Source organism: Oncorhynchus mykiss, chromosome 7 (assembly GCF_013265735.2).
Source record: "Oncorhynchus mykiss isolate Arlee chromosome 7, USDA_OmykA_1.1, whole genome shotgun sequence".
In the NCBI taxonomy this organism is placed as follows: domain Eukaryota; kingdom Metazoa; phylum Chordata; class Actinopteri; order Salmoniformes; family Salmonidae; genus Oncorhynchus; species Oncorhynchus mykiss.
The window spans coordinates 10,363,306-10,379,882 of record NC_048571.1 but is presented as its reverse complement, the minus strand read 5'-3'; the positions used below and the strand labels follow the sequence as shown (position 1 = coordinate 10,379,882).

Sequence of the window (16,577 nt, the reverse complement as noted above, 5' to 3'; positions counted from 1 at the left end):
ATTGTAAACGCATTTGTTGGTGCCACACTTTTTGAACTCCCACCTTTGTTCTTTATTGTTTCATATAAGTATTTTAAAGTATTTAGCACTAGAGCTCTGGCATTGCATTCCTTCATTCTCCATGCACCCCCAGGTCACACCAGTGTCAATCAGACACACACATTACACATCCATAATCAGTGGTTAGATCATGTGGTTAGCACTTGCACAGTGTGTTCATTCAGACGTCTGCCTTAGGAGGAAGTCAGTTCTGTCTCAAAGTTCACAGCTCTGAGGAAATTGCATATTGTTGCCAGTGTGTTCTGTAAGATCATTACTTTTTATATGAATTGACTTGTTCATTTAACGTATTAAATGAAGTGTTTCATGGATTCTTCTGTTCTTAGGTGTCTTAAAACTGTTGGAGCTGAGGCTTTGACAGACACACTGGTGGAACTTGGACACATTGTGACTATACATTTTACTTTTCCACCCACTAGTGCAGAAAATACATACTGGTACATACAGCTGCAACCACAGCCTCCACTGGCCGTATTCTGTGTGAGTTCTCATGGTACTTATTTCCATGATACATTCTGTTAAAATTGACATCATTTATAGTGGTCATACAGAATGTAACAGAAGACAATTGTGGAGAGTTCTACTGTGCAATGAAAGAAAATGAACAGTTCCTGTTCAGCAATGGCAACAGACTCATCACCATTAGTAAGCACACATAGTATTCAATGATAATATTTTGTCTGTAAAATATTTTTAATAGGCCCTTTTTCATGTTTATAATGCACACAAACCAGCAAGGACTGCAGTCAGAGTTCCGTGTAACTGCAGTATGCTGCAAATACTGCATGCAAAATAACACTGTTTTTTTACTGCAGTAGTTTTGCAGTGTAACTGCAGTTAGAGTGCATTATATTCTGCAATGTCTGGGTCTGAAATACCACAGTGGACGGCAGTTATTGCAGTTTCAAAAGTGCAATCTTTTTTTGTAAGGGTTGATGATGCAGCGACATAAATGTTATAACACATTGAAATTGTAGTGACAAGAAATGGTATAGATTTAGAAAAACGTGTACATTATAGTAGGGACAGGTGGTTTTCACCCATTTCCATACTGTTTTTCAGTATAGCGTGACACAGCTGGTACCCCCACCAAGAGGACCAAGGCCTGACTGCATAGCCTCAACTATTTACTCCGGAGTCCAGTTTTCGAATCCTGAACTCACAACTACTGCTTAATAAGGTGCCACATCTGTATCTACCCTTCCTCTTCAAATCATACCTGGGCTAATGCTAGTCTGGGTCCCAGTCTCTTTAGCTATCATTCTACTCCTTGCCTGGGTACCAGTCTCTTTAGCTATCATTATACTCCTTGCCTGGCTCCCAGTCTCTTTAGCTATCATTCTACTCCTTGCCTGGGTCCATTAGTATAACGATCTTCTAGTAAAATGTCATGATTACAGTTCAACTGCTTAATTTCCTTTTTGGTATAAAGCTGTGACTTTTGTGGAAATGTTCAAGGAAATTGCAGTGAAGATCACAGGAACAAAAGAAACGTATGACTCATGACCCACTCAGTTGAAGGTAAAGTAGAACAGCAGTTGTCAGAAAGATATTACACAGTGGAAAGTAACACACCACACCACCACACAAACAGCTCATGTAAATGGTCACAGGCTGTGGTTTTATAACAGTTTGTTCCAGTGATGTTTGTGAAAGAATGAGTCTGGCAAGAGGTTGTCTGTTGCAATACACTTTTATAATGAATTCCTTCACAGGACTTGTTACCCTGCCTTAATAAAGTTGTCTTTAAAGAAAATAGAGATTATTTTAGATAAGGTATAGATAGCCTACACGTGTCCAATAAATAATGTATAATGATTTTGCCATAGCTTCTGGACCAATGATGCAATAATCACAAAACTCTTCAGAGTGTCTGTCCTTGATGACACTTCATTTACCCAGTTGTGGCAGGGCAAGGTGTGTGTGTTATGACAGGGTACGGGTGTTAGTTGAGGCAGGTTGCAGGGCCTGGTGCTATGGGTTCTACATATCAGGGAAATGACTCTGTCTACAGAGACTACTGGGCTTCCAAATACCCCCTGTGACAACATCCTCTCAGGCTGGTTAGGTGTGCTGCAAACAAACAAACTGTAGTCAGGGATTTGAGGTGAGGCAGTGTACACAAACATCTCAGCAAAGTCTCTATGACATCTCAAGGTTCACATCAATATAATAGCATGGTAATATCATCTGTATAATATAACCTGCACTTTCTAGTCCTTATGTGTCATCATAGTTTTCAATGACACACACAGTCCTACACATTGTGAGCAGCTACATTTTAACTGGTTGAACAGCACTATCTGCTGAAAGTGGTAAGCACAGCAGGTGTTCCCACATTTGATCCTGACAACCCAATAAAATAACCAACAGAAACCTGGCAAGAGGCAAAAGCCCTAGCGCAGAAAAGAGGTGGACACATTATACTCACAAGGGAGTCAAGAGGTAAATCATCTAGGAGAGATAATTGACGTTCCTAATCCAGCAGCACATTGTCTTTGAACACTGTCCAAATAAGCTCTGGTCCAGTACATCGCGTCACTTGCTGATTCTGTTTGTTAAATTCAGCAGCATGAACGCTATGGACCAGAGCCATGTACAGATCATGTCTATACATACCTCTGTTTCCCTGCTCTGGGGATGTGTCCATTCAGAGAGCCAACCTGTTCAGGCCTTTTTCCATTTGAAGAGCCATTGCACAAGCTTGTCTGAAATGACACACAGTGTTGTTTCAGCATAACTATTAACCCATAGGATACAGCTTTTAAAGTGTCTTGAGAGTGATAGGTTTAAATTAGAGAAGAGTCTGGGAATGAGTCCCAAATGGCACCCAATTCCCCTTAGTGCCCTGCTTTTGACCAGAGCCCTATGGGTACACTGATTATAGGCAATAGTGTTCCATTTGGGACACACATGTGGAGAGTGTGTGACCGATAATGTCCAACTCAAAAGGCTTCATTAGCCTGATGATGGGACATGTATATTATTTGAGTTATAGTATATACTTGCCAGCTATGCCTATGGATAAACCATTTGAATTCAATCTTTTTTTGACAGCACCACTTTTGATTTGAATGAAACCTTGTCTTCATCACTGGAAAAGATAAATGGTTGAGATAGAAATCATTTAAAAGCTTAGAAACAGAGTTGTCAAACTCTTCTATAATAAAACTTTTTTTTAAATAAAAAATGTAATATGTTAACCTTTAATGTAAATGAACTCTGATTATTTTCATGTTCGTATTCACATATGTTGTAGCTTACACCGCATTTGACATCATCTAAAGTTTTGGTGTTGTGCCTGCCATCGGCTCTTGAATACAGGGTGGGTGTCATGTTTTGGCTGATAAATCTACTAAAATATAAATAAAATGGAACCACAAAGATGGTTGGAGGTCCACACATCAAAGAACGGTGACTTGAATGGGAATATCTGTTGTTTTAAATTATACTGTCAAGCCTCCATAGGAAACCTATGGAAATCATAGAAATATAGATAGAATATACATTAGCATTTAAGTTGATATTGAATAGTGGATGGACCGGCGGTCATCTTTGTGATAGTAATTAGAAGTTTCAATTCAATTTACATTTCAAAACATTGATGTTTTACTCTCAATACACTGGATAGGTGAAGTGAAATGTGTTGATTTACAGGTTCAGCCATAGTAGAAGAGTGCTCCTTGGAGCAAGTTAGGGTTAAGTACCTTGCTCAAGAACACATCTACAGATTTTTCAAGTTGTTGGTTCAGGTATTCAACCCAGCGCCCTTTCCGTTGCAGGCCCAATGCTTTATGCACTAGGCTACCTAACAACCAAATGAAATAGCACCCACCCTGTATTCAAGAGCATGTTGTGTCTGAACCGATGGCAGGCGCAACACAACAAACTCAGATGATGTGGAATAGGGTGTAAGGTACAACATCTGCAAATATGTATATATTTTTGAACATGTTTTTAGATAATTGACGTTAAAGTTTAAGAGTGGTAGAGGAAGAATCCTAAGAGGATTCATGTGAGTAGGTAGAGACATCATCAGAGAGTGATGGGAAGAATATGTGCTTCAGTAAAGTGGGATCTTTAGCATTTATAACCATGGTTACTAATTGTACTGTAGAAATGGATTGAAAGTCAAAGAACATTGAGTTTGTGGTGGCAGCTGCAGGGGGTGTTGAGTGGTAGTTATATGTCCTCTAAGGCCGTTGGTCTGGAGTAGGACTAGATAGGGTTAAATAGTGCAATGGGTGGTGGATTTTTAGGACTAATGGGTGATAGGGCAATTTACTTTTCCCCAATGTTGTATTATTGTATCAAATAATATAATGTAGGAAGGCCGTGAAAGGCCTCACACACCAGTACAGTAGGTGACGGTGTATGCACCTAAAAGTTGGATGCGATCCGCCAACGAAATCCCAAAGAAGAAGAAGAAGAAGAAGAAAACATGACCCACTCCAGTAGTAACGGGAAATTGGTGAACGCGTGTTCACGCCCAATCCGTTTGCGCTCTTGGTGTGGAAAAAAAGGTCTGGTATATTTATAGGCCTACAAGTGGCGTGTAGTGTAGGCAAAGCCAATTAACCACAAAACAGCTCTGGTGTTTGGTGATATATAAGTGGATAATGAATTGCAAGCGTGTACACTGGACAACCAAAGAGAATACGTTCAATAGAATGACGTACGTTATGCGATTGCGCTGTGCAAGACTTCCGTTTCTGACTATAGCCTAATTAAATAGCTATCACAATTAGTAACTGCTAGCTAGCTAGTTTAGCACCTATATCGTGTTGTATACATAAGGTTAAGAAGACATGGATAGAAGGTAGATGTATTTGTACGATTGGTGTTGTGAACTAACGTAGGTAGCTAGCTAACGTCACCTACCAGTTAAGCGGATGCTGTTGCTAGATAACGTTATAACGCGTTGGCTACAAGACAAATAGTTAGCTTTGCAGTTGTGTTCGATCTAGGCTAGCTAACAACTTATCAAAAGCATTAGTCCTGCTTTTATTTGAAATATATGTAAATTAGCTACTTGAGCAAATAACAGTAAGTTAGCATTGGCTAACTATGTTAACTGGCCAGCTGATCTTATCAATAAGAACACAACTATGTCGAATTATATTGCCAGGAGCTAGCTAGCTGAAGTAGCCTAAACGTGGCCAATTATCTAGCTAGCTACTAGTTCATATGGCTGTGAGAAGCCTGACCTTGGCCTGTTAAGGCAGAGATGGATCATAGCTAACCAAACATTAATCATTAGCTAGCTTGCCAACCCAACAAAGGCACATGCGTTGTGTTGTCCCTCCCACGACGTTAGTCCACTCAACAAATGTAGCCTAATGTTCAACATGTAGCAAGTAGACCTATCTAGGTAGTGAGGAAAGTCCCTGTTATCTCAAATAAGGTGGATAGACCTGTACTACAGAGACCTCTTACTGTTCGTTACCTGTACTCACAAGTTAGTCTATAAAACACACTTCACTGCGTCTTTTGTTTTGGCTAGTTAGTACATAGACTACATTGTTGATTTACACATACCTTTAGATATGGATACAGTCTAGTCTGAAGGCATTTCAAGTACAGTAAAGTAACAGTTCCTTAGGCAGATTAAGAACTAGGCCTAAGGAAAATACTCAATGGGGAGGAACATTACATCTGTTGCAACATGTCCATTAGGTTGACTACCTCTTTGGAATGCACCCACATGTCAGTGCCAATATGGGCCTTTCACATCAGTATTATGATTGGTTGCTCAGCTTTTCTTTCATATTCAGCTAGGCCACTGTTTATAACCCTGCTAGTCTCGTTCCCAACCATAACATGCTCTATCACTACTCCACAGGTGCTGGTTGCCGGTTTGTGTGATCCTGTTGATGGCACTCCAAGGTATTACTATCAGTCATGCTTTATATTGTTTGTTCTTATTCTACATGTGCAAAATTCCATATTGGTTTCAGATGGATTTATTGGAGGCTAATTTTGTCTGTTTTGTAGACTCTTCGCAGGAGAGAGTTGAAGGTTTTACAAGAGGGAAGGTTATTTTACCATGTAGGTACAATGCAATGCCTGCTAAAGAGGTCACCATATTTTGGCGATACAAGGATGACCGTAATGTCTACAATATTGTCAGTGGAAAATCAGACTTGACAGACCAAGACCGTCAGTTCAGAGACAGAACCAGGATTTTCCCTGAGGAATGGGCAAATGGCAACTTCTCTCTCCTACTGACTGATCTCAAGGACTCTGATAGTGGGAGTTATTCATGTTTCATACCAAGAGTGAACATTCTGCATCAAGTGGAACTTTCTGTTCAAGGTTTGCATTACAACCAAGTGTAACAGCCTCTTATCTATACAGTATTGTAATTTACATTAACAGTTTTAAGAAGTTGATGATACAGTATGATAACACTATAAAAATGTCCCTCTGTATTTTACAGAGAAACCAACTCCTGAAGTTGGTCCAAAGAGCAGCAGCATGAGCATCAAAGGACAGAACCTCATCCTCTTCCTGTTTCTCCTCCTCAGTCCAGATCTCCATTTCCTTTGATGTACATCACATACATTGGTCATTGTACTGCTTATGAGACTGTTGACAAGTTCTGAGTGGTTAAACTGCTGAAATACTTATTTTTTTTCTTTAATGTATGTAATAAGTGACTGCAAATATATATCTTGCTTGAACCACCTTCCTAGAGGTGAGTAAAATAGTTATTCCAAATTGCATGAAGCCAAAGTGTACTGATAGGACCACTGCAACACCTAATGGGGATCCTAGTAAAATACCAAACATTTTAGCTTTGCTTTTGTGAACTAAATGTAATGAACTTTTAATACAATATTTGTTCTGATTTAAAGGCATAATGTTTTTAAAAACCAGGGCCATCTGTTAAATCAAATTGGAAATAGAATTGAGTCGATGTGTCCCTTCTGTCAACAAGGTGCAGCTTTACTTACTAAGATATTGAAGTATTTCCAGATCAGTTATTAATATTGTACTACCAAATGACATACGTTTTGTTGATATCTTGAGATTGAACATGTGCTCCACAGTAAAAAGCGTATTAGTTCAGTCAACCTTTCAATTAGAAAGTATTTTACTTTGACACCACAGTATTTTTAAAGGAAACATATTCACTTCCTCAATGCTCTATATTAAAGAGTGTTTCTTTTAGCTTTTTGTAAACTATGGTTTGATCATGTTGTTGCATTGTGTGTTCAGACAGATGTCTGTTAGAAGGAGGAAGTCAGTTCAGTCTCAAATATTTATCCCAGCTCTGAGGATGTCGAGGATTGTTGCCTGTCTGCTCTGTAAGACTATTTATTATTCTTATGTTATTTATTTTACATTCATTTTACAATAAATGAAGTGTCTCATGGATTCTTCTGTTCTTAGGTGTCTTAAAACTGTGTTGGAACTGAGGCTTTGACAGAGACACTGGTAGAACTTGGACACAATGCAACACTGAACTGTTCAGTTCTGATAAATGGCATAGGATAAATGGCTTATTATATTTTTTTTCTTACTAAAACTTTTCTTTCGACTGGATACCAGGCTAACCTTTCCTGCCTTTACAAGCAATGTTAGGACTATCTGTTACTGTACTTTTGACTGCATGGAGACCCAATACACACTGTAAGATGTTACTCAGTGAAGTGTGATCACAATAGTCTATACTAATTCCATCTGTATGGATCATCTTAGCCATTTCAGTGCTGTGGAAGAGAGCTGCTTGCCAGAAGAACCATGACTCTCCTCCAACCCCTGAACCACCTGAAAGGACAGACAGTCTAGAGGTCAGTATCTGTAGTGGGAATATGGATATATATTTACAGTATATGAATATTACATAATATGTATCTTTATGAGGGATGTTTTCACTCATATCCACATTGTGATACAGCTGGTACTCACACCAGGAGGACCAAGGCCCGACCACATTGCCTCAACTATTTGCTCCAGAGTTCAGTTTCCAGTATTTCTGAGGAGTATTTCTGTCTGTAATAAAGCCCTTTTGTGTGAAGAACTCATTCTGATTGACTGGGCCTGGCTCCCCTGTGGGTGGACCTGGCTTCTAAGTGGGTGGGCCTAAGACCTCCCAGGCCTACCCATGGCTGTGAAATCCATAGGTTAGGGCCTAGTTAATGTATTTAAATTGACTGATTTCCTTCAATGAACTGTAACTTGTTACGTTTATATTTTTGTTCAGTATATAAACGTTTTAAAAATGTATGTAGCAACTAAGGATTCTAGCTTTAATACCAGGGATATTTTGAAAAGCACTTTTTCAATAGAATTTCCTGCCCTGTATATATTATTTTAATGTTTGACCTTCTGCATAATGAGAAATGGTCACTAAGCAAGAGATGAATTGACACTCACCACTTCCTCTTTGCACAGACTGCGCTTCATGTGGAAACTTTAAGCAAGTTAACAATGACCTTACACATCATTATGTTGTTTTTTTTTCATCGCTTTTTGAAGTTTTAACTTCATTACTTCAGTTAGGTTTTCCACTAGTAATGTAAGCTGAAAGCTTTGCTATGAGACTCAAAATTGAACTCAGGTCCATCCTGTTTCCATTGATCATCCTTGAGACATTTCTACAACTTGATTGGAGTCCACCTGTGGTAAATTCCATTGATTGGACATGATTTGGAAAGGCACACAACTGTCTATATAAGGTCCCACAGCTGACAGTGCATGTCAGAGCAAAAAACAAGCCAAACAAGGTCAATGGAAGAAAAAAAACAGACAAACCCCCCCCAATTTAATACATATTAGAAAAGGGCTGTAACGTAATAAAATGTGGAAAAATGTCAAGGGGTCTGAATACTTTCCGAATGCACTGTACAAAATGGGCTGTGCAGTAAATCTGTTTTGTTTACCCCAGAGGTTTATACTGACTAAATCAGACCTGCAACTGCAGGTCATCATGGGAGAACTGTCTTCTGTTCATTTACAGTGTTCTGAATGTTATTCTGATGGTTATGATCCTGGGTGAGTGAATGGAAATACTAGATATCAAAATGTAAACATTTTAAATAGTTTAACATTTTAATGTTGTATGCTGAGAATGTTGCTTGTGTAATATTGATATTTCAGTACATATCGTGACTTTGGCATGTCAGAACAGAAGCTGCATTTAAAAACTAAGACCACCTCAAGATGCAGACCAGAGGTAAGATATGTTTTGTTTGGTGCCTGAACAGTTGCAGCATTCTCACACACCAATTGATTAAACTTAAACAGTATCAAATACTGAAACTCATACAACATCTTAACTTAACTAATAACTTTTGACTGTAGATATGGTCTTTGTAAAATATGAATTGCATTGTTTGTTTTTTCAAAGTCATGTGACAATGTTACAGTGAACATATTACTAAAATACTGTTGTGAATATTCCTGTATCCTATCACCCCTTTCTACCGCTAGTCAGTAATTAATAAATACATGTGTTTTTTCATTTCCCCCTACTTTGACATTTATTTGTACTTTACTAAAATGCATGTATGATGTAGTCCTAGTGAGTTATTGGATACATGAATGGTCAATCCATTAGTGTAAATATCTTCTAGTAAAATGTAATGATTACAGTAATCAGCTGCTTAACTTCCTTTTTGTTCTAAATCTGTGACTTCTGTGCAAATGGCCAATGAAATTGCAGTAAGGATCACAGGAACAAAATACTTGTATGACTCATGGCCCAATCAGTTGAAGTAGAGCCTTTTAGTTACGAGAAAGCTCTTGCACAGTGGAAAATACCACACACCACAACACGCAAAAATATCACCATGTAAATGGTGATTGTTTACAGTTTCCTAACAGTAGTTGTTTATGTGATGCTTGTGCAATAGTTTGTCTGGCAGAAGGTGGTCTGTTGCAATACACATCATACTGAATGGTTTCACGGGAACTATTACCCTGTCCTAACAAAGTTGTCTTTAACCAGAATACAATAAGATGTGTTTCCTGTGTAGAGTAAGTCATGCACAATGATTTAGCCATAGTTTTTGGACAATTGATGCAAAAAAAACTACAAAAAAATAGATGGCGCCGACAGAGATGGTCACCTCGCTTCAGGTCCTTAGGAAACTATGCAGTAATTTATTTTTTTATGTATTATTTCTTACATTGTTAGCTCTGAAAATCTCAAGTGTTATTAGATACAGCCGGGAAGAACCATTGGATATAAAAGCGACGTCAACTTATCATCATTACGACCAGGAATACGACTTTCCCGAAGCGGATCCTTTGTTCGGACCTCCACCCTGGACATGGGATCTTATCCCAGAGGACGATCCAAAACAACGCGGTCGCCGCAGGAGAGGCAGACGGAGCGGCCTACTGGTCAGACTTAGAAGGCGAGCACACCATCCACCGCTTCTGAGCATATTACTCGCTAATGTCCAAGCTCTAGATAACAAGGTGGACGAAATTAGGGCACGAGTTGCCTTCCAGAGAGTCATCAGAGATTGTAACATTCTCTGTTTCAAGGAAACATGGCTCACTCGGGATATATTGTCAGAGTCGGTACAGCCACCCGGTTTCTTCATGCATCACGCCGACAGAAACAAACAACTACCTGGCAAGAAGAAGGGCAGGGGTGTATGCCTTATGATTAACCACTCATGGTGTGATCATAACAACATACGAGAACTCAAGTCCTTTTGTTCACCTGACCTAGAATTCCTAGAGTAAATACCTCGACGGCCCTGAAAGAACTTCACTGGACTCTATGTAAACTGGAAACCATATATCCTGAGGCTGCATTTATTGTAGCTGGGGATTTTAACAAAGCTAATCAGAGAACAAGGCTTCGTAAATTCTATCAGCATATTGAAAGCGCGACACGGGCTGGTAGCATTCTGGACCATTGCTACTCTAACTTCCGCAATGCATACAAAGCACTCCCCTGCCCTCCCTTCGGAAATCTGACCATGACTTCATTTTGTTGCTCCCAGCATATAGACAGAAAATAAAACAGGAAACGCCCATGCTCAGGTCTATCCAACGCTGGTCTGACCAATCGGATTCCAAGCTTCAAGAGTGCTTCGATCACGTGAACTGGGATATGTTCCGGGTAACCTCAGGCAATAACATTGACATATACGCTGACTCTGTGAGCAAGTTAATTAGCAACTGCATCTGTGATGTTGTACCCATTGTGACTATTAAAATCTTCCCTAACCAGAAACCATGAATTGATGGCAGCATTCGAGCAAAACTGAAAGCGTGAACCATTGCTTTTAATCATGGCAAGACGACTGGAAACATGGCCGAATACAAACAGTGTAGCTATTCCCTACGCAAGGCAATCAAGCAAGTAAAGCGTCAGTATAGAGACAAAGTAGAGTCGCAATTCAACAGCTCAAACAAGAGACGTATGTGACAGGGTCTACAGTCAATCACGGATTACAAAAAGAAAACCATCCCCATCGCGGACATCAACGTCTTGCTCCCAGACAAATTAAACAACTTCTTTGCTCACTTTGAGGAAAATACAGTGCCACTGACACGGCCCGCTACCAAAACCTGCGGGCTCTCCTTCACCGTGGCCAATGTGAATAAAACATTTAAAAGTGTTAACCCTCGCAAGGCTGCCGGCCCAGATGGCATCCCTAGCCGCGTCCTCAGAGCATGTGCAGACCAGCTGGCTGGTGTGTTTACGGACATATTCAATCAATCCCTATCCCAGTCTGCTGTGCCCACATGCTTCAAGATGGCCACCATTGTTCCTGTTCCCAAGAAAGCTAAGGTAACTGAACTAAATGACTACTGCCCTATAGCACTCACTTCTGTCATCATGAAGTGCTTTGAGAGACTAGTGAAGGATCATATCACCTCCAACCTACCTGATACCCTAGACCCACTCCAATTTGCTTACCGCCCCAATAGGTCCACAGACGACGCAATCACCATCACACTGCCCTATCCCATCTGGACAAGAGGAATACCTATGTAAGAATGCTGTTCATTGACTACAGCTCAGCATTTAACACCATAGTACCCTCCAAACTCGTCATTGAGCTTGAGACCCTGGGTCTCGACCCGGCCCTGTGCAAATGGGTCCTGGACTTTCTGATGGGCCGCCCCCAGGTGGTGAGGGTAGGAAACAACATCTCCACTCCGCTGATCCTCAACACTGGGGCCCCACAAGGGTGCGTTCTCAGCCCTCTCCTGTACTCCCTGTTCACCCATGACTGCGTGGCCATGCACGCCTCTAACTCAATTATCAAGTTTGCAGATGACACTAGTGTGGTAGGCTTGATTACCAACAAGGACAACCACCCGAGCCACTGCCTGTTCACCCCGTTATCATCCAGAAGTTGAGGTCAGTACAGGTTCATCAAAACTGGGACCGAGAGACTGAAAAACACCTTCTATCTCAAGGCCATCAGAATGTTAAACAGCCATCACTAACATAGAGAGGCTGCTGCCAACATACAGACTCAAATCTCTTGCAACTTTAATGAATGGACTTAAAAGGTTTCACTAGTTACTTTAAATAACGTCACTTTAATAATGTCTACATATCCTACATTACTCATCTCATATGTACAGTTGAAGTCGGAAGTTTACATACACCGTAGCCAAATACATTTAAACTCAGTTTTTCACAATTCCTGAAATTTAATCCTAGTAAGAATTTCCTGTCTTACGCCAGTTAGATCACCACTTCATTTGAAAAATGTGAAATGTCAGAATAATAGCAGAGAGAATGATTTATTTCAGCTTTTATTTCTTTCATCACATTCCCAGTGGGTCAGAAGTTTACATATGCTCAATTAGTGACCATGATTTGATATTAACTAAACTCCTCAAATGGTCTGTCCTTGATGACACTTCAGTTACCCAGTGTTATGGCAGGGTAAGGTGCGACACTGCCTGGTGTTATGGGTCTACATAGTCTTGAAAACTGACCCTATGCAACACAGTGACTAAGGTCTGGTTTCAACGATGGACTCTTTTGGCAGAGGAACTACCTCACTGCCATAACTATCTTCACTTTAAGGTTGTTGTATTTGGTGCATGTGACAAATACAATTTCATTTGACTAGGGTCTACATATCAGGGAAATGGCTCCATCTACAGGGACTCTACTGGGCTTCTAAATACCCCATGTGACATCCTCATCTCAGGCCCTTATACACAGTCTTAGAGTAGGAGTGCTGACCTAGGATCAGGTCCCCCCTGTCCATGTGATCCTGTCCATTATAATCTAAAGCTTACAACTGATCCTAGATCAGCAGCCCTACTGAGATGCTTTATGAATATGGGCCCAGCTTGGGCCCTTGTACCAGTCCAGAGACTGACTCTGTTACTCCACAACAAATGCATTAATAGGCTTACATTACTATGTAACAAAATGTTGTTTATAGAGAGCATTTCTTACAAAAATGCAGTTCAAAGTGCTTAAAAACAATGCTTTAAAAATGGAGTGCTTTGCTGTTTAGTGAATATAATCATGCAATGTAAACTCAGAGAAAAATAAACGTCCCTATTTCAGGACCCTGTCTTTCAAAGATAATTCGTAAAAATCCAAATAACTTCACAGATCTTCACTGTAAAGGGGTTAAACACTGTTTCCCATGCTTGTTCAAGGACCTGTTGGATCGGAGGGTGAGGGCTATGGCCATTCCCCGCAGAAATGTCCGGGAACTTGCAGGTGCCTTGGTGGAAGATTGGGGTAACATCTCACAGCAAGAACGGGCAAATCTGGTGCAGTCCATGAGGAGGAGATCAAATCAAATGTATTTATATAGCCCTTCGTACATCAGCTGATATCTCAAAGTGCTGTACAGAAACCCAGCCTAAAACCCCAAACAGCAAGCAATGCAGGTGTAGAAGCACGGTGGCTAGGAAAAACTCCCTAGAAAGGCCAAAACCTAGGAAGAAACCTAGAGAGGACCCAGGCTATGTGGGGTGGCCAGTCCTCCTCTTCTGACTCTGCCGGGTGGAGATTATAACAGAACATGGCCAAGATGTTCAAATGTTCATAAATTACCAGCATGGTCGAATGATAATAGGGCAGAACAGTTGAAACTGGAGCAGCAGCATGGTCAGGTGGACTGGGGACAGCAAGGAGTCATCATGTCAGGTAGTCCTGGGGCATGGTCCTAGGGCTCAGGTCAGTTGAAACTGGAGCAGCAGCACGGCCAGGTGGACTGGGGACAGCAAGTAGTCATCATGTCAGGTAGTCCTGGGGCATGGTCCTAGGGCTCAGGTCCTCCGAGAGAGAGAAAGAAAGAGAGAAGGAGAGAATTAGAGAACGCACACTTAGATTCACACAGGACACCGAATAGGACGGTAGAAGTTCTCCAGATATAACAAACTGACCCCAGCCCCCCGACACTTAAACTACTGCAGCATAAATACTGGAGGCTGAGACAGGAGGAGAGGAGGAGTTTGCGTCTCTGACATGGGTAGGCAGACCGTTCCATAAAAATGGAGCTCTATAGGAGAAAGCCCTGCCTCCAGCTGTTAGCTTAGAAATTCTAGGGACAATTAGGAGGCCTGCGTCTTGTGACCGTAGCGTACGTGTAGGTATGTATGGCAGGACCAAATCAGAGAGATAGGTAGGAGCAAGCCCATGTAATGCTTTGTAGGTTAGCAGTAAAACCTTGAAATCAGCCCTTGCTTTGACAGGAAGCCAGTGTAGAGAGGCTAGCACTGGAGTAATATGATCAAATTTGTTGGTTCTAGTCAGGATTCTAGCAGCCGTATTTAGCACTAACTGAAGTTTATTTAGTGCTTTATCCGGGTAGCCGGAAAGTAGAGCATTGCAGTAGTCTAACCTAGAAGTGACAAAAGCATGGATTAATTTTTCTGCATCATTTTTGGACAGAAAGTTTCTGATTTTTGCAATGTTACGTCGATGGAAAAAAGCTGTCCTTGAAATGGTCTTGATATGTTCTTCAAAAGAGAGATCCGGGTCCAGAATAACGCCGATGTCCTTCACAGTTTTATTTGAGACGACTGTACAACCATTAAGATTCATTGTCAGACTCAACAGAAGATCTCTTTGTTTCTTGGGACCTAGAACAAGCATCTCTGTTTTGTCCGAGTTTAAAAGTAGAACGTTTGCAGCCATCCACTTCCTTATGTCTGAAACACATGCTTCTAGCAAGGGCAATTTTGGGGCTTCACCATGTTTCATTGAAATGTACAGATGTGTGTCATCCATGCACTGCAGTACTTAATGCAGTTGGTGCAGTACTTAATGCAGTTGGTGGCCACACCAGATACTGACTGTTACTTTTGATTTTGACCCCCCCTTTGTTCAGGGACACATTATTCAATTTCTGTTAGTCACATGTCATTAGAACTTCTTCAGTTTATGTCTCACTTGTTGAATCTTATGTTCATACAAATATTTACACATGTTAAGTTTGCTGAAAATAAAAGCAGTTGACAGTGAGAAGACATTTTTTTCTATATCATACATATACAGGTAATTGTAGTTAAACAATATTTATTTAATATAAGTGACACAATATACTACTCAAAATAATATTTTGGTTATCCAGCAAGAGAGTTCTCTCTTGGTTTATTAACATTCTTGAAAGGCTGTCACTCCTACAGAACCCAGACATTCTGTTTCTTCTAGAACGTCTTCTAGAACCACCTGGTTCTGTTCTAGGTCCTCAAACTGAGCCAGGAGTTCCTTGTGGACGATGGGGATGGTTTTGTAGCTGAACAACGGTGCAGGATCAACATCCACTAGTTGTAGTTGATCTTCAGGATGTCTTTAACGGGGGAGTTCTTCTTCTGATGCTTGGTAGTGTTTGAATTTGGTCATCAGGACCTGTTGTGACCGGTAGCTGTCGTGGTCGATAAGGAAAGCAAAGGTCCTGTTGCATGATCCTTGACAGGACCTCAGTTTGATGTCAATGTCCACCTAAGGGTACAGAGACACACAGAGTAAACAGAGGCACCCTATTCACTAAATAGTGCACTACTTTTGACCAGGGACCTAAAAACCAGTAGGTTGCTAAACTGAGCAACAGCACTGTAAAAAACAGTGACTAACCCAGGGGATGTGTCTGAAATGTTGATCTGGCCATAGCCTACTGTATTTGTAATCATTTCTGTAATCGACAGATGATAGACGGATCGCATGATAGCGTACTCGTAATTGGAAAAATGTATGTTTTAAAATGCTTAAATAGAGGTTGGCAATACCTAGGTTAATAATCTCCCTGCATGTTAATATAAACCAAGGAAGCAGCAGATCAGGAGCAGTGTGTGTGTTTTCAATATGCAGAGGGACAAATTATTTTTTCCTACCCTCTCTCCGATTGTTAAGTATTAGGCACATTGATAGCCTGCTATCAAACATCCATGGCAGCTGATTTATAATACTGTAGTAGCAGCAGACAGTACAGATGTAGGATCTTAATTTGATCATGCTTTTGTTGCTAAAGTTTGTAATTTCCACTTTAAAATGTTAGACTTGATTTGCCCTGAAGAAAAATGTATCAAGCCCTACAAAAAATGTCCATTAGCTATAA

General features: G+C 40.6%; 1 protein-coding gene and 1 long non-coding RNA gene across 3 annotated transcripts; one reads left to right on the top strand and one right to left on the bottom strand.

Moving 5' to 3' along the window:
• Positions 1 to 1,737: 1,737 nt before the first annotated feature.
• LOC118965244 lies at positions 1,738 to 5,965 on the bottom strand. Its single transcript, XR_005052502.1, has 3 exons — positions 5,599 to 5,965; positions 2,680 to 2,768; positions 1,738 to 2,133 (listed from the first exon to the last, which is right to left on the bottom strand). It is a non-coding gene; the product is annotated as an uncharacterized LOC118965244 (long non-coding RNA).
• On the top strand, positions 4,507 to 7,440 carry si:dkey-222p3.1 (CD276 antigen homolog). 2 transcript variants are annotated; one of them, XM_021608353.2, is made up of 4 exons: positions 4,507 to 4,735; positions 5,903 to 5,946; positions 6,055 to 6,375; positions 6,500 to 7,440. In XM_021608353.2, the coding sequence occupies exons 1-4, from the start codon at positions 4,680 to 4,682 to the stop codon at positions 6,607 to 6,609; spliced, it is 531 nt and encodes a 176-aa protein (XP_021464028.2). In that variant the 5' UTR covers positions 4,507 to 4,679; the 3' UTR covers positions 6,610 to 7,440. The 2 variants fall into 2 exon arrangements, with proteins under 2 accessions (XP_021464028.2, XP_021464029.2); XM_021608354.2 differs by having other exon boundaries at positions 4,726 to 4,879.
• Positions 7,441 to 16,577: the final 9,137 nt, after the last annotated feature.